Raw genomic sequence first — 19113 nt, 5'->3', positions numbered from 1 at the left:
AGAATTACAATCTGTAATATAAATTTAAATAAACGTATTTGAGGTTTCGTTTCAAATCCTATTACCACCTTTGTTAGTTTTTCTTTTCACTTAATCTCTGGTTTTAGTTCCCAGAAATGTGTCCATCCTATCTACTTGTGTAGTAGTTCAAAAGAGACGCGCCATCAAGTTAAAATTTCCATTAGATCGGTTCTGCTTTGAGGCAAACACATTAGAGGATGATACCTTGTTAAAATTTAATAAAAAATAGACTCACTAGGGATTTATTTGCACTCCAGTAGAAAAAATCTCCAAATTACCAGACACTGCTTCAGATTCTGATGGTTCTGACAGCGATTATGACCCCGATAAAAGGAAAGTTGACACCGATATTTCTTCCCTAAGGGATGAAGCTGGTGACCTAATGTTTGACCCAGATACTCTCCGCCATCCTCGCTCTCTGGCTTGGAAGCCAGATGCACATATTACAAAATACTTAACAGCGTGGATACGCAAACCTATGGAGAGGAAATACCTGAATGCTCTAGACCTTTATTGGCAGACAAATTGGAGCAGACCTCTATCATTGATGCTCCTATTGTTCAATATTTATCTAAAACCGGTCAAGACCCCAGAAAGGGTATCGACCGTTCTCTTAAAAGAGAGTGGGGGGCAGACTAATCCATTTTTTCCATCAATGGTCTATGATTTCTTAGGATCCTTGGATACTTTAGACAGTCAAGGGATATGTTATAGATTTCATAGAAATTCCTGTGCAACCCTACCCACCTCCCCCTATTTCTTTCCAAAAATCAGATATTCTAGCTATAGATATTCTAGCTAAATTCTAAATTTATTGCACAAAGCGGCTATTGTTCCTGTTCAGTTTTCTCGGCAATCTCTTTCTGGTAAAAAAAAAAGAAAGATGCGGGTTACCGTCCGGTCATAAACCTCAAAGATCTGAACAGATGGGTTACCTATCAACATTTCAAGATGGAAGGTATTCACAATCTAAGAGACCTTATCCTTCCAGAAGATTGGTTAACGAAGATAGACTTACAGGACGCATACCTGACGGTTCCTATACATATGCCGTACCAAAGATTCGTACAGTTTCAATGGAAGAACGTCAAATACCAATTCGCATGTCTACCATTCGTTCTAACATTGGCCCCTTGGTGTTTCACAAAGTTAATGAAACCAGTGATCTCCCTGTTAAGAAGCAGAGGAATTCGGCTGATTATCTACCTAGACGACATTCTCATCATGTCTCAAAGTGAGCGTCAGGGACGAATTCACACTCAGTGGACCATCAAAACTCTTACCAGTTTGGGTTTTGTCATAAACCAAGAGAAGTCGGTGTTGATTCCTCAGCACCAACTGGAGTTTCTCGGGTTTTCCGTAAACTCCATACATGCTTCGTTAAGTCTTCCGACCTCCAAACTCAGCCTCATAAAGAAGGAAATTCGATCAGTTCTATCAAAGGGTTTAGTCTCATTGAGAAAAATTGCAAGAATTATAGGAATGCTGTCAGCTTCGATTCAAGCTATTTTCCCAGTGCCTCTCCACTATCGTGCTCTGCAAATGTTTAAGAACCGTCATCTCCAAGCAGGTCAAATCTATCAAGACCTAGTACCTCTTACGGTAGAAGCAAGAGAGGAACTTCTTTGGTGGCTGAAACACATAGATGCAGGGAACGGCAAGGCCATTTTCAGTTCTCTTCCGGACATCATCATAGAATCAGACGCCAGTTAACTCGGTTGGGTAGCGATGGAGCTTCTAGCGGGATCCTTTGCCCTAAAGTCCTTTGCAAAGGACAAAGTGAACTGTTGCGTGTTACTCAAAATGGACAATGTATCTGCGGTAAGATACATAAACTGCCTAGGGGGTACTCGTTCGAGACCTTTGACCAAATTGGCAAAAGATTTCTGGCATTTTTGCTTGGATCATGGCATCACGATTCAGGCGGAATATATTCCAGGTCTTTTGAACACGGTAGCAGACTGGAACGCCAGATATTTAAAGGATTCCAGTGACTAGAGACTGCACCAATCCATTTTCCAACGACTAGCGGATCCCTGGGGCCCCTTCCAGGTAGATCTGTTTGCGTCCGGGTTGAATGCCCAATTGCCCAAGTTCTTCAGTTGGAGACCAGATCCGGAAGCCCTCGCTTTTCTGCAGGATTGGTCTCGGGATCTACATTATGCGTTCCCACCATTTTGCATGATTCCCAGAGTTGCATCGATGGTCAGAACACAGAAGGCTACCATAGTCCTCGTCACCCCATTATGGCAATCACAACCTTGGTACCCAACGATTCTGGAACTAAGCATAGATGCCCCAAGATTACTTCCATCCTTTCTGGATCTTCTACTCAACCCTCAGGGAGAATCTCATCAACTGATTCTAGACGGATCACTTACCTTAGTGGTATGGCTGACTTCGGGAATCCCTCATCTATCGAGGGACTTTCAGAATCAGCTACCGACATCCTATCCAATGTTAGAGCACCAGGTACCAGGGCAGTGTATGCATCTGCCTGGAAAGTATGGTCTTGCTGGTGTTTGGAACGGGGTCTGGATCCCGTTCGAGCAGATGTAATTCATGTTGTAAATTTTTTGGCATCTTTGATAGTGGTAAAGCTTACAGAACTATCAATCTATATCGCTCTGCAATCTCGGCACATCATATTTTAGTCAATGATGTGCCTATAGGCAGACATCCTTTGATATGCAGGGTCTTAAAAGGTGTTAAGATTCAAAATCCTCCGGTTCCAAGGTATATGGAAACATGGGACTTTACCATAGTTCATCATTTTATCTCCTCATGGCCTGCGAATGCTTCTCTTTCTCTAAAACAATTGTCAGCAAAACTTACTATGCTTTTATGTTTAATTTTGTGTAAAAGAGTGTCTGATGTCAAGGCTCTGGATTTCAATAATAAATCTTTTATTCCTTCTGGTGTCACATTCTTTATTTATCGTCGAACTAAGACTTTTCTCAGATCTGTTTTCTATCCTAGTTTTCCTGATCAACCTCACCTCTGTGTTGTGCAATGTTTACGTCATTATCTAGACAGAACTTTGTCTCTAAGACAATCTTCGTCTTCTCAACTTTTGATTTCCTACCGTAAACCTTATGCTCCTGTTTCATCGGCCACTCTGGCGAGATGGATTAAGTGGGTTATGCAATTAGCTGGTATTGACATTTCACTGTTTAAACCTCATTCACTCAGAGGTGCTATGGCTTCTAACGCTTTTTCCTCAGGAGTTCGTTTAGAAGATATTCTTAGAGCAGCAGACTGGTCCAGGGAATCTACATTCAAACAGTTTTATTTTAAACCTGTATTGCATGCTTCGACTATGATTCATTGATATGTTTTCTAATTGCTTTAAACTTGCATAATATGAAGCCTCCTGTCTTGACATAAAATTGTGTGATTTTGCTAACTTTGTGATGCAAAATAGTGATTTTATTAAAGACAGGAGGCGAATATTATCCGTCCCTGTTTATATTGTTTATTAACCCTTCCTTCTGCTATTGTCATTAGGTTAAATTCGCTGCATTTGCCTTCAGCACCGCAGAGGACGACTCGTTCTCCTGGCGTCTGGGGGCTCCTATTGTCACCGTTCCCGGCTGTTATTTGCCTTCCTGACAAAGGATGTGGTTGTGACCCGACGATCTTCAGTTTCCACTTTCTGAACCTTTAAGATGCAGAAGTTCAAATTTGGGGACTATGTTACAGCAAGATCAGCAAAGAGAGAGGATTTGGCAGTTACTCAGGGTCCTTATATATACTCTGCTGTTGTGCTATTGGTGTGGTGTTCAGTTTTCTGTTAACTGTTTCAGTGCTGTAATGTTTTCTTTGCTGCTATTTGGGAGTAGTAAAGAGAGATTTGCATAATATTCGCCTCCTGTCTTTAATAAAATCACTATTTTGCGTCACAAAGTTAGCAAAATCACACAATTTATTGCCATTTATTAGCGGGTGCAATAAAACATGGCTGCATACACCTCACCTGTGTATAAAAGCAGCACAAGCACATGAAGATGTGCGCTAAAAATATGCTCAATAAAGAATTCCAACATTCGAAACGCTATCTGCAAAATATTAAAAAAAATATTAAAAGCTGGGAGCTTTTATGTTCTTGTTATGGTTATGCAAGTGCTCAAAAATTGTTGAAATACATAGTGCACTATGCACTTTATTCTGTTTATTTCCTTGTGAGGTTCTGATCCGCTGTGTTTTATTGCACCCGCTAATAAATGGCAATAAATGTGAATTGTTAAGCTAGCAAGACTAACTCACTATTACTCTTACACTATTACAAATTAAGTAAAAGCTGGCCAGGAGAAACTCATTTAAGTGCTTTGGTGAAGTTCGTGATAAGTACTTTAGAGGACCAGGTATGGTGAAATTATTGGGATCTATTTGGTTCTGATGTTGCCCTCTTGGCCTTCTTTTCTGATCCATGTGCCCATTTAAATGTAGACACATCTGTTGCTGGACCACAACTTCCATGTTACTTGGCAGTTAGAAAAGTTAGATTTTTGGTAGCAACAATATTTAATGTGATGTCCGGCATAGCTAGTTGTGAATAATATCAGTTTACTTTAAGTCAAACAGTTTACAGAACATCATTTTCTGTTTACAAAATTTTCCACTTTTAACATTCTTTTCTGTTCTCCAAATGAAGGATTTTCATGAAGGAACAAAAAAACACGTAGACAAAGCTTTTCAGAGCCATGATCCACCAAACAAAAAGGTTCTTACCAGACACATAAAAAAATAAGAACAGTATGAAAAACACTGCAGAAGACGAAGACAGAATAAAAAGAGGAAGACGGCAAATACAGAAAGATAAATATTATTAAGGACAATACCAGTCCTGATTTAATTAAATTATGGTATTCGTACTGATAGATGTTTAGTGTTCCAAACATTGTATGTGTGGTATTGACAGTGTTTTTCCATCATTACTGACCAAGGAAAATCCATATGGCAGAATGTTTACGCAACAATTGTATTATATCGACTGTGGGCTAGGGAACCATTTATGTGCGTTCTACAAATGGCACAATATCGTGGTGATGTGGTATGGCAGGGTTGGTCCAGTAACCTTTCATTAAAATGTGTAATGCTCAACTATTAAATAAATGCACACAAATATAAAAATCGTATTAATCCTAAGAAACCTTTTTCGTGTAAAAGAATTGAGAGCTAAAAATAGTTAACGTCACGCAGTCCCGCTCTCGGCCAGTAGGCGGCATGGTTTCAACACGGATGATGGATTGCAGCTCTTCCTTGAATATTGCAGGTGAATATCTCCCTCTCTTATAATTCATATGCACTGTGCAACATAACTGATCTACAGATTCATCTGGCTTCCCAAAATGGAGTGAATTTTTTTAAACAAGTTTCTTTGAAGTTTATTTAATTTCATTGTCCTGACCACACACTAACTCACAGATGTTTGCCATCTCAAACCCACAGGACAAGTATAGAATAAGTGGTGGAAAGAAAGTGTTTCTCCCTATAGCACAGTTTGCCAGAGTGTATATTTATTGTACTGAAAATAAAAGAACACACAATGTCAAAGGCTTCACGAACAGCAAATAAATTATTATTCTGGGGAAAAAAAGAACCGCACAGGGCATTGCTTTAAATAGTTTATTTTGTATGCAATTTACATAAATGTATATATTTGGCTTCTTCTTTTATACTCTTGAGGTTTACACGTTCTCTAAAAAATAAAATAATGATTATTCTCCCCTGAAACAAATCAGGAACCTATTTGACTTCACTTCTTGTACGACAAGAAATCATCCACTCGTTATACATCACATAGTAAAAGTGATTATAGTAAGTGCTGGTGTAATTCTCTATATAAGGGCCACCATCACCTGGCAGGATCCAGTAGTAGCAAAAAAAATAGGTAATAAACACTTTAAACAAACAAAACATTCATTTTAGGCTGAGCCTATACATCTGAGAATAATAAGTCATCAAAAACAGAAATCTTTTCTAACATATCAGTAATTCATTAGAGACATGAGCAGATTTTGATATTTTAGAAGTATTTAATGGCAGGAACCAGTAGCAGAGATTGGTAAATTAGAATGAATACTCATGTAAACTTCAGTAATCCAAATATGCCAGGGGCAAATAATAATAATAATGCAGTCTGTTAATTATTACTAGTCTATAAGGCCCATAAACCTCCATCACATATGTCAGGCAACATATATCACAACCTCTGCAATGGTTGAAGAACAAATCACTGGTAACAGGTAGACTGTATATTTTATTCAGAGGACCTGAATATCATCTACAACTTGGTGGAAAAGTCAGACCACTTGTTCGGGTTTAACATCTCCAGACCATGGAAATAAAGTTAACATTGCAGGTTAAAAAAGTAATGTTTTGCAAAGCAATGTAATATGTGTAGTTTAATGATAAAGGGGGGATGAACTGTATATATGTTTTGTTGATGCTGTTTGGATTTCTTAAAGGACCATAAATGCAGACAAATCTTGTAAGCAAATAAAATACCAAAGAAATGGCTTATGTATTGTATCCTACACAATATATGAGGTGTACTGCAAGTAATAATAACTCATATAACCTAGTCAGTGACCATTCAGTGATTGATGACCATTATAATGTGAGTCTCAACTAGAGCATTAATTGCTTACTTGAATATGTACCCCTCTATAACACAGCTTTGGCACCCATTGTAAGCACCTTAGATATTTTATTTTTCACACCCCATAGCTTCCTTGATATCCCTTAAGCAGGCGATAAGGTGAAGGATCCCCCTGAGCTGGGAAATCCAAGCACTTTTCATAAAAATAGCTGCTAGAAAAAAAAATCTCGTGTATATATATATATATATATATATATATATATATATACACACACACACACATATACTATATATATACACATACATATACACAAGAGATTTTGTTTCATATTACATTGCTTTGCAATTCATGGAGACTCTCGATGATGCCGATATTGAAAATGCCACTAAATATGGCTTCTTTTAAAGTAGTCAAAATTTATTTTTAGATTGCTTTGGGAATTTGGGGAGAACAGCATATAGTTCATAAGTTACAAGCTGCTTCCTCCTGGACACATCAATTCTTTGCTCAGGTAAGCAAGCTACATTTTGACCTAAATCAACATAGGGAATCTTAACCCCTACACAGGAGACACACCTTGTTTTTCTGATAACTCCAGGGTGCAAATCATAAATAACTTTGGCGTCTATCAAAAAAAAAAGCCAAAGTATTTTAAAACATTAACGGCTCTTTAATACTGTAAACTGAATTCAAATGCTCAGTGTTTTGTCAAACTGCACCTTAAGAAATATAACCATCATTTAAATCGCTTTGTAAACCAAGTATTCATGAAAGGAACATAGCTTATCCCCTTTGGAGCTATATTCGATAACTATCTTAAAGCTCTGGTGCCAATAACAGAATAAATATCTAAGGTCAATATAAATGTGGGTCACACACATCCAAGACTTAAAATAAAAGGGTTGGTGTGTGTAAAAAATATACATATATAGCTCTCTATTTTATATACAGGTTTTTTAAAAAAAAAGTATTTACAGCTACTTTACATAATATATAATAAGAATTAATTATTTGAAACAAAGTATCCTTCAACCAGTTTGCACACTTAACCTCATCAGTGATATCAGCTGCTAGAAAGGGGCCACATTTGTAAGTGTGTTCTGTGTATCGCCCCCATGGTCACAGTGCGTCCAGTGTATTCAATCACACTCTGGAATGATGAAGTTTCAGTGCATCCATTTTACCGGCAACCACTTCAACAATCCGGAGTCCCTTTGGACAGTCATAAAGCCATCACAAATTTCAAAAAGTGTTCACTTTCCCAATTGCCATTGACAATTCTTACGATAGTTCAAACAGAATAGTTGCGTCAACATAGACTGTTGACTTTGTTTTGCATTACATGCATTTTTGAGAAATAGCCAAAATGTTCCATTTTCCAGATTCTTACATCCAAGACTCTTCTTCTTTTCACCTACAAATAGAAGACATTGATTTGTAACACATATAACTTTGTAGTAGACTAGAGTTAACCCGAACTAGAATTAACAAGTAACTGGCTTGTAGACGCTTCTTATATAGATTGCGTATTATTATTATCTTTTATTTATACAGCGCCAACAATTTACACAGCGCTTAATACAATACATATATTCAAGGGGTATGACAAGACGAGAATTGACAGACTAAGACAAACCGATACATTAGGTGGAGAGAGCCCTGCTCGCAAGCTTATCCTTCCTACCTACTTAATAATAAATGCTTATAGAACCTAATGTGCTGGGATAATGAAAACTCGCTGTGAGATCCATATTTATATAAAAAATGTAAACCTTGAAGCTTCCTTACGGCTTTTTCCATTAAAAGGAACAAGATCTATTTGATCACTCCTTTGCATATTGAACCACCTAGAGTTTTGCAGAGGTGTGAGGGAACAATAGCTCCAGACTATAGTAAAATCTTTTAAACATAGTTTGGATGTCATCAGGCAGCCACGGCAGGGGGCACCACAGAGAGCCTTTAACAAATCTGCTAGGGGAGGAGAAATGTATGCCCTGGAGCATTGAATGTAGGATTGCAGTTTATGTCAGCCACAAATTGAGATTACCTAATTATCTGCCAGTAGAATCAAAGACCCACTCCTACCTAAAATGTGTATAATTGATTTAGTGGTATATGCATAAAAAAGGTGTGTGCTTAAAATAATATTAAAATACACACATACAGTTTGTGGGGATTGTGAGTTAGTAATTAGAATTACAAAAGGTGCAGACAATCTATGCAGCCGGCTGAAAAACATTCCGGTATCTGAAAGGTTAACTATTACTTCGGATCAACCTTGTAAATTTGAAGACCCATGCGCCAATGATGTCTTTACCTTATCAGACGTTCGCAGAAACCGGTGACATCGCCAGCTGACTCACCTGAAATAAAAGGACACAAGTAGAAAATGGCATTTTTAAGAAAAGCAAGCACACCAAAGTAGAAATGTCTGAGCCATTTAAATATGCCAACCAGGGGAGGGCTGGCAGCCTAAGGCCTGGGGGGCAAGTCAAGTGGCCCATTGTGCCACCGAATCAGCCCATCTTTTCCTGATTTTCTAACGCATATTGATTATAAAAATACAAATATGATTCAAATGTGGTTTAACATAAGTAAATTTAATAGCAACAAAGGATGGTAAAAAAAAACGTAAAACCTAATGTCCCCCTGATGCTCAGCCAGGTAAATGTCCACCATGATACTGGCTGAGAATTATGGGACGTATAGCACACAGCAGCAGGGAAAGTGTTTTTAAGGCTAATATGAGTACCCTACCAGGATCAAGTGGGCCCATACACTCTCAAATATTAATTCCCTGGAAGAGCTGATTGGGGACAGAGCTGACACATGGGAGCTGAATGTGGACAGTAATGACATGGGGGGCTGAATGGGGACAGAGGTGACACTGAAGAGCTGAATGGGGACAGTAATGACACGGGGGGCTGAATGGGGACAGAGGTGACACTGGGGAGCTGAATGGGGACAGTAATGACACGGGGGGCTGAATGGGGACAGAGGTGACACTGGGGAGCTGAATGTGGACAGTAATGACATGGGGGGCTGAATGGGGACAGAGGTGACACTGGAGAGCTGAATGGGGACAGTAATGACATGGGGGGCTGAATGGGGACAGAGGTGACACTGGAGAGCTGAATGGGGACAGTAATGACATGGGGGGCTGAAAGGGGACAGAGGTGACACTGGAGAGCTGAATGGGGACAGTAATGACACGGGGGGCTGAATGGGGACAGAGGTGACACTGGACAGCTGAATGGGGACAGTAATGACACGGGGATTGAATGGGGACAGAGGTGACACTGGAGAGCTGAATGGTGACAGTAATGAAATGGGGGCTGAATGGGGACAGAGGTGACAGTGGGGAGCTGAATGGGGATAGTAATGACACTGGGAGGGGCTGATTGTGGACAGAGGTGACACTGGGAGGGTATGATTGGGGACACAGGTAACACTGGGGAACTGAATGTGGACAGCAATGACATGGGGGTGCTGAATGCAGACAAAGGTGACACTGGGAGGGGCTGATTGGGGACAGAGGTGATACTAGAGAGCTGAATAGGGACAGCAATGACATGGGGGGGCTGAAAGGGGACAGAGGTGACACTGGGAGGGGCTGATTGGGGACGGAGGTGACATTACCTTTTTTTTTTTTTTTCTTAACGAATACAAAAAAATAATATATAATTTGTACAAATATAGATTGGTTTAATAACCTTGTCCATCTTCCACTTCTTCGTGTAGACCTCCGTTCCCTGGTAGCTGCAGACTGCCGGTTTCTACGTCGTGTCACTGACATCCGGTGCTCCAGCAGTCTGAGTGCGAGGGGGCGGAGCTTTCACCCTTCACGCTGCTCCCGTCACTATGCGGCCAATCTAATCTAAACGGCCGATGCGTGCTGCTGATGCCGCCGGCCGGAGCTTCTTTCATACTTTTTGTCTTTAAATTTATTATGGCAAGCCAATCCGGCTTGCCATATTAAATAAAAAAAAAAAATAAATTAAAGTAGCGCCGGCCGGCGGCATCAGCAGCACGCATCGGCCGTTTAGATTAGATTGGCCGCATAGTGACGGGAGCAGCGTTAGGGGTGAAAGCTCCGTGCGAGGGGGCGGAGCTTTCAACCCTCACGCTGGCATTGCTCCAATCACTAGGCGGCCGTCGCACACGGGTGCTGGGTGCTGATGCTGCTGGCTGCTTTAATACCTTTTTTTAAATGTAATATGGCAAGCCATAGTAAGTAGAAAAAAAAAAAAAAAAGTATTATAGTAGCGCCGGCCGCCGGCATCAGCACCCCGCAGCCGTTTAGATTAGATTTCGGGCGGCCTGGGGGGCAATTGCCCCCCCGGCCCAGCCCGCCCCTGACGCCAACGTTCAGTTCCGTGCAAGGTTTTCCTGTCCAATCCCACTATAAGTGAAAGGGAGTTACTAAGTAACCTCATGGAAATGTAAATAATAAATAAAAGGGATTTAAACCATAAACCATGCAGGCATTTATACTGCAGTCCTTGACCTGAGAAGATAGGAGACCATCCTGATTAGGCTCATACCACAAGGTTAAACCCTCTTCAACATCATAGATTTTGTTTGAATGTTGAAGCCCAGAAAATGTCCAAGTAAAATGTGGTTCTTCCAGCTGAACAGACCACAATAATATCCCTAAAGGGTTTAAAACCAAATTATCCCGACAGCTGTATACTCTGATTAGTGTGTAAATTGGATGATGTTTAATTGGAATCCAGGAGTAGATACCAAAGAGGTGCACATTTGCATTGGCAGTAAATATTCTACTTGGTACTGGTATTGCGTGTGACCTTGGCCTCATGGTCCAGTGTCCACCCTAATTTTTCCATGCAGAATCTTTTTTTTTTTTTTTATTGTTGGGCTTACCGCTTCTTCGGGACAATAGAATTGCGTTTAAGGAGTATTTCAGTATGAAGAAGAGGAAGTCTCAAATATGTTTCACTGCTCAGCATTTCCCCAGAGCAAACTTTCTCATTTCTTGTCCCAGACCTAGCTTTAACCATAGTAAACGGTATATAACGACAATAGAAATGTTTCAGATCCCTATGGATATTGTAGAAGAATGAAAAAAGGAAGGAAGACAGCACTGCCCTACTTATCCTGACAAAGGAAGAAACGGTTTCCAACAGCATGGGTTGCAAATGTGTTTAAAGAAATTACACAGGGATTAAAATCTATTTTTGGAATTTTCAAATCCTATTTAAAATGCTGTTATGGTAAAAATAAATGAGAAAATACTATTTTTTTTTAGGTCTTCTCATACGCCTATTCATGCATTAGCTTACAAAGCCTATTTCAGGTAGGTAAGGGGGACAGGAAGGGATGGGCGTACTCTCTCCATTGCCTACAAAATGGACTGTTTGCTCAAACACTGTAAAAAGGCATCCTTCCCACAGCTGGAATTCAACTCCTTGGCTCTATCCTACAAGCTGAATGGTTGAAAATGACTGAAACCGTAGCTCAAGTAAAGTTTAAAGCCTGACTGCAATAGAACTATTCAAACCACGGTTCTGTTACTCATTCTCCAATGTGAGATGCTGTCATCCCAGAGAGTGGATTTTAATTTTTTTTTTTACTGCTTCTCGAAGTAATACAATAATCAGGTCTATTTTACTTTTAGAATTTCTAGCCAGTGGAGGTTCTATACATCATGTCCATAATATTGCAGGCACTTCTTTGTCTGGCCAGCTTACGTGACCAATCTTGAAAAGGTCCTCATAGCTTTCATATTTTCCAACAATGCTCAGATGAACAATTATCTAATAAACGGCTAGCAAAACAGATCAAGCAGAAGATGTAGGCCAATGTTTCTCAACTGCTTTCTTTGTCACCCAAGTACTACTAATTTTAATATGAATAATTACGTTGGTGCATTCAGGAACGGGGTGAACCTTTAGTGTCTGTTTGGTCCCCTCCAATTAAAAATTAATGGTAATTTTTCATATATGGTGCTGAGAACATAACATTTAAGACCATTAAATCAAGATCTTTCATTGTGTATGAGATGTTTTTTATGTTCCTCACATCTCCCAGAACATTGCTTTTATTTCTGACCAATCAGTTTCCTTTAAAACTCACGGCACACGATATACTGATATCCCTAATTTACTAATCGACCGTTCATTATGCTCATGTAATGCACATCTGATCCCCTTTTTTATATTAGCACTTAGACGGGGTAGTTCGGGCTGCTGTTCGTGTACATTATTCATGCACCGTTAAATGTCTGTTACGACCATAAACAAATTACCTACAAAGCACCCTTCAATTTGCCTACCACGACAGGATGTTCTTTTCTTTCTAATTCTGTTCACTTTACATTTCTGTTAAAATGCTCACAGAAAGCAATCAACAACAACATTTGGGGAGAATGTTAGCGAGTAGAAATCGGTACTCTATAAAGACAGAGCTCACATTTAAAGGCATAACTACAACTAAAATATAATAACAGCTACTACAAGACAAAAATCAGAACGTAACAATCCAGGAAAACAAGAACACAGTTCCAGGACTTAAGGGGACTCCTTTGGAGTCAATTTGTAGCTCCTATAAAAAGTTCATCTTACTTGTGGTACGAATGGACCGTTCCTTTAAAAATGTTATCTCCCTAAACTGCTACATACATTCTTTTTTAAACATGTACTTTCCCCCACGCATTTTGACATGTCTACCCAAATCTTCAGATATATTATTAAAAATGAGCATTATAACATTTCTGACATCTGCTGTCTTGCTTTTGTAGCAGGCAACAACTAAATCTGACGTCCCTTGCAGGATTGTTGAATTTTTGAAGGTCAGGCTCTGGGAGCTTATGCATGAAGTGCTTGGTTGGTTGTATTTGATAACGTTATATCAGTGAGAGATTTGCGGGGGGGGGGGGGGGTTACAAGGATTTACCCTTTATAATACATAAAGAAGATATGTTGAAGTCTGTAAACTTTACTGATGTTTAAATATATGAGACATTTAGCCACTTCAGAATTTTATTTAGGGCAATATGTTTAAAAGAGCAGTGTCCTCCCCAAAACGGGATTTTTTTAAATCTAAATGTCTGCTGAAATTCGTGCAAAATCCATGCAAAAAGTATGTATCACAGATGCGCTAGCAAAACATCACGATTCAGATAGCCAGACATGAATGGCTGCTGCTACTCCCATTGACCAGAACAGGAGTTCTACTGAGCATGTGCAAGAAGCACATCCTAATATACTCCTTGCTTTCAGTACCGGCAGCTGGAGGAGGACTCTCATTATCTAATGCCAACAACTAAAGAATGCCTGCATCGATTTTCATGTAGTAAATTAAATCCATGCAGAATAAAAATACAAATGTGGTCAGTATTGGCATCTAGTGATTAGCAAGGATGGCAAAACATTATCCCATGAAGAAACCTATTAAATAATACAAGTTGTTAATAAAGCCCATCAAGTCCAAGCATCTGTACTTGTGGATTCGGGAGAAATACGATCAATGTGCTCATTGTCTTTTCTCACGCAAACAATAATAAGATAAATTAAATAAAACAATAACGCAGTGATGTTCTAGAAATAAAGATACAAAATAAGAGCAAACAAAACCAATGATAAAGGAAGAAACGAACAAACAAAAAGGGGACCAACCTAAAAAAAGCTATAAGATGGAAGCTTCTTCTGAGTCGCTACAGCTGCCAGCAGTGAAGGGATCTGAGCACGACTCACTAGTGGAAAGAGAACGCAGCCCTTTTAATGGAGGACACAAGCTCTTGTTTAGGCAAACATACCATTTAAAGCAGAGTCAGTAGGCAAACCTTGGAAAGATAAAGGAGCTCTGAATTCTTTTGTCACAGCCTTTGTCTGGCTACAGTAATGTCACCTGCCTGTCCGTTCTACACACACTGAAGCACCTGGCTATACGTTGAATGCTAGCTGTACTGGAAATATATGTACACAGAACTTGGGGGGTTGTTCTCTATAGGAACATAGAGGATATGGGTGTTAACGTGGGATACAAGTGTGTATATAGATTCTAGCAATGTTTCCCACTAAACTCAGGGGTAGTTTTAACTATATAAAAACAGTTTAACATTATCCGCTCTGTAAGTCTGCTAACTAAATGTAATATTTAGCTTGGCTAGTTAGTCTTTGTTACACTATGGCACAATAGGCAACGGCCATTTAAAATCACACACTGTTTAGCCTAATCCCTTTCTTCTCTGCACGCAAAACAAGTAATACAAGATGTAATGGGGCACATGCAGAATATGCTTAACAGTATATAAATAGATAAAGTAACAAGAATAAAAAGGGCAAAAGCTGGATGGTAATAGTCAGAGCAAGTGGGCTGAGGTAAGTGTATTAGTATACAGCCAAAGCCAAGTCATCCATTCTGGAAAGTAGTCAGAATACATACTGAAATTTTATTTTCCTCTCCTAAATCAGTCCTTTCTGGTTCTGGGACAGAATGACCAAGAAATGCCTCAAATAATGCAATACCTTGAAGGCTACATTTTCAGTCTTGGTTCTGCCTTCATCCTCTACAATTGGACATGCATTTTGGAAGTAAAAGGTTGACAGTAGAAGGGCTGCCTTAACTTAGCTATGGCTCAACTGTGGAACACAGGTGGCTTTTGGCAAATCCATGCCAGGGAAATATAGCCCCAATGAGATCTCCCTTGTAAGTAGCCGTTTAACACTACAAAAGGTCCGTGTCTTGTGGGCACAGCCTCTGTAGCAGCTCTTACCCCTCACACACATCCTTCAGTGGTGGAGAATCAGGATGCAACACTATGTTTCCATGCCAAGCTAACTGTGGTAAGAGGAGACAATGGTAGGTAGTTCTGGAGGGGTTGCTGTGGACACTGACTTGGGACAAGGCTGGGGCAGCAACTCTCCACCCAAAAACACCATCGCAGACTGCACTGTGATAATTTGGCCACTAAGACCATTAGTTTGAAGGCACTGCATATCCCTCAACATACCCTTAAAAGACACATTTTATGCAATCACATGGGATCCAGTCATTTCTCTTGAATTTTAGGAATGAAAAACTTAGTTTTCTTGTAAATTCTGCTAAAGGGTACTAATTAGGCACCTTTACACTTAACTCATAGCAAAATAAACAATTGCCTATACTTGGCTCTAAATTGCTTTCCGATTGCCATGGGTCTTAAGCAGTAGCCGACTGCAACAACAGATCCTTAACTACCAAGCAGCAGCTACGTCTGTTAGTGGAAGTAATAAGGACACGGTGTATGTGATCTAAATAAACACATACAAGGGGATATAGTATGGATTTAGAAAAGAATATTACATGTGGAGGTTAGGTGGTAATGAATGTAGGTCATTAACCCGTTAACAACTGAAATAATAAATGTTGGTGTTTTGTGCTGCCCTCCTTTCTCACAAGCAACAAAATAATTGGCTACTTACTGCTGCTCTGCGTCATCACAGTCCTTCAAAAAGTAAAGTGCAGTTGCCAGGAAAAACATTCCCCCGAGAACGACCACAAAGGGGCAAAGCATGAGTGCATAACCAAGGCTCAGGAACTCCCACAGAGGAGATTGTGTGGTGCTCTGCTGGATGAGGTCCGAGATCTGGAATTAATGAGACACATAAGCGGTGGCGCCACCAACACCTAACAGAGGATCATAGGAGTTGTAGTTCAACAAAATCTGGAGATCCACTGGTTATCTAACCCTGCTATAAAAGTTCAATTGTACCAAAGCTACATATTGTTCTAGTTCCCCTTCTATTTGACGTTGCTGGCAGTTACAATAACCTTTAAGTCATTAAGAGCCAGCAATGTGTATAGCAATAAACATAAGGCATCTGTCTGGAACTATGAAAAGGCTCTGAGGGCCTCTCATGTATGTGCAGGCTGAAATGGAGAGATGCTCCGGGAGTTTCATCTATAGCACTCAGAAGACTTTCTAAACCCACATCTGCTTCATAACTTTTAAGCAAAACACTTCTGTTCACTATCCATTTTACAGCAATATAATTGCTAAATATTCCTTAATCTTTAATCTAGTCTTGCTTAAAAACCCTAAAGTAAAGAATTACCGTATTAGCATTCCTCATAAAACTGCAAATATAACGCATCATAACAGATAGTGATACAAATTTCATCATCATCATCCTCACCAATATAGCGTATGCAGAAATTTGTTCCTAAGGTAACGTACAATAAAAGTTACGATAAAATACCGGTATGAGGACCATTGTGACAGAAATAGAAAGGGAACCTCTAATGAATGTATGATTCGTGATCTCTGTTTCCTGCTTGAAACAAAGCATCCAAGAATCTTTATTGTTCCAAAATGGAAAGGTACTCACCAGAGCTTTACTTCTATATAAATGCAAGATTTAGCAGGATTGCTCTCTGCATAATACCTTTTTTTATGTGCCCAAGAGAATATGTTGGTGCCCAGAATTACTATATACTTACAAATCCTATCAGGTACGGACTGCCTGCATCTCCAAGAAGGTGGGATGTAAAGCTCTGCAAGGCCACAGCAGTTGCCCGTCGTGTTGGTTTCACCACATACTACAGGGGGGGGGAAATGTGGAAGACTGGGATCAACCATGTAATAAGTCACCGTCACATGGAAATCACATTACGGAGCCCACATATATCATATTCCCAATATTCATACTTAGCTAAATGTCTGACAGGTGGAATAAATGCATTGCATATTACAGAGTATCAACTACAAAACTATGGCATTTTATTCTCCTATACTTATATTCAAGGTTTTGAGGATATGAGGGCATATAAGGCTCTGAACTACATAGAATGTGGATGTAGAAATCATGGCAACAAATTTGAGAGTACAATTCCTATTATTGAGGTATGGAATGGCACAAATTGTTCTAGTTGTGTTAAGCCAATGTGCAATGTTTTAAAATGATAATTGGTGTCTATACAGGATGCGGTCACTAAAGGCCTTAAAGCCCTAAAGATACAGCTTTTAAACGACTACAGTGGCTTTTGAACAAGGTAGCCTATTGTACAAGTGCACCAAGACCAAACACCAAAACATCAACCTTGTAGAATAATTTTCTTCTGAATGAAAATACATTAATGTGGCTTCTTATATTTCAAGTTGAATTCCTAAGTATTGGATTACAGCCAAAGATACATTAAAAGTAATCACATTTAATAATACAGTGAATTACAGCTAAGCTTTTGCCGCAGTTCTGAGTCACGGTACAAACTATGGAAGACTGCCGCATACGGTTATAAACAGAACAAGATCCAATCACTGGTTACAAATTTGTAGTGTATATTCCGTAAACATCTTTGTGGGGACAATGAATGTTTTCTGTAATCTAAATAAACTCATAAATTAAAGGAGTAGTTCTAAGGGAAAATTTGCATTTTCTCATGGGGCATAAAATACAGTGATAAAGGCTTGCATTGACAAACCTGGTTTTATCTCATTCTGTTTCAATAAACTTCCTTTATGTGTAGACTAGACTTTTTGGGTGAGAGCTGAGTGTTTATGGCAATGTGAATGCAGACTGCTCCTTCATTAGTCAGAGTGTCCAGTTGGTTGAATAAAATATATATATATACGGTATATTTTAAATGTAATCTGATAGGCCATTCTCCTTTAAGATAAATGTAATATGAAGGTTGCTAATTACATTACAAAATAAGTATATAATTGCAGTTAACACAGTTGAAGGAAACGTCAACTGTAAGACTTTGGATGATTGGAACTGCCTTGAGATATCAACCAAGAACACTACATCCAGGATACATCCTGTTTAAGAAAAACCAACTAGTGCCACAATCTTATGTTTACTTTACAATGTTCAGTAGGAAATTCCTATGGTTCCAGTAGACTCTCGTCATGATCACTGAATTCCTTGCAAAGCAAAAACACTTACAAGGACATTCCTGTTACGAAGGTGGAAGTCCTACAAACAATAGGCCATAATTTTGGTGAAGGGAGAAGTACATTGAAAAATGACTCAGGCCCCTACAAAGGCTAAATAAAGTGCGCGTTTAGCAATAAATAAAGCCAACTTCCACATGATTTTACATGCTTGAGAACACATATTACTATACATTGTTTTCTATGCCAGGAAATAATATGTGATTTAATTATGTAGGAATGAGACCCAAACACTATTTGTTAATGTGCATTTATCTTATAATCTGAGGTCATGCATTCCCAGATCTTAAAATTGTTGAGTCGCGCTAGATTTGCCTTCTTGACTTGAGCACGGTGTCCGTAAGTAAAGATGAGGCCATAGAGATCCATATACAGTATGGTGGTACAAGATGTTATCAGTAAAATAAAGGGTATTTATCTTATCCTAGGAAGCAGGGCTATCCTAGTGTTGTTATTAGGGCCCTCAATGGTTTTTCTATGGTTCTAAGCTGTCCTTGAAAACCATAGAAGATTGGCACAAGGGACAAGAAAATGATCTCCTTGAATTTGTTCTATAGGTACATAATTCACTTCTGTAGCGTGTTGTGA

At 39.3% G+C, this 19113-nt stretch overlaps 1 protein-coding gene across 1 annotated transcript in view; it reads right to left on the bottom strand.

Moving 5' to 3' along the window:
• Positions 1-3201: 3201 nt before the first annotated feature.
• The window catches only part of LOC149300903 (sphingosine-1-phosphate transporter SPNS2-like), an 86667-nt gene continuing 70755 nt past the window's right edge, over positions 3202-19113 (bottom strand). Inside the window, exons 10-13 of the mRNA XM_089484472.1 lie at positions 17070-17168; positions 16052-16215; positions 3549-3682; positions 3202-3293 (exon numbers count right to left, since the gene is read on the bottom strand). Coding sequence (XP_089340598.1) covers positions 3202-3293; positions 3549-3682; positions 16052-16215; positions 17070-17168 — 489 coding nt within the window. The remainder of the gene's footprint in view (positions 3294-3548; positions 3683-16051; positions 16216-17069; positions 17169-19113) is intronic.

The sequence above is a fragment of the Sceloporus occidentalis genome, unplaced genomic scaffold (genome assembly GCF_023333645.1).
Source record: "Sceloporus occidentalis isolate IW3139 unplaced genomic scaffold, rSceOcc1.0.p SCAF_22, whole genome shotgun sequence".
Lineage (NCBI taxonomy): Eukaryota > Metazoa > Chordata > Lepidosauria > Squamata > Phrynosomatidae > Sceloporus > Sceloporus occidentalis.
This window is presented reverse-complemented; position numbering and strand designations above follow the sequence as displayed.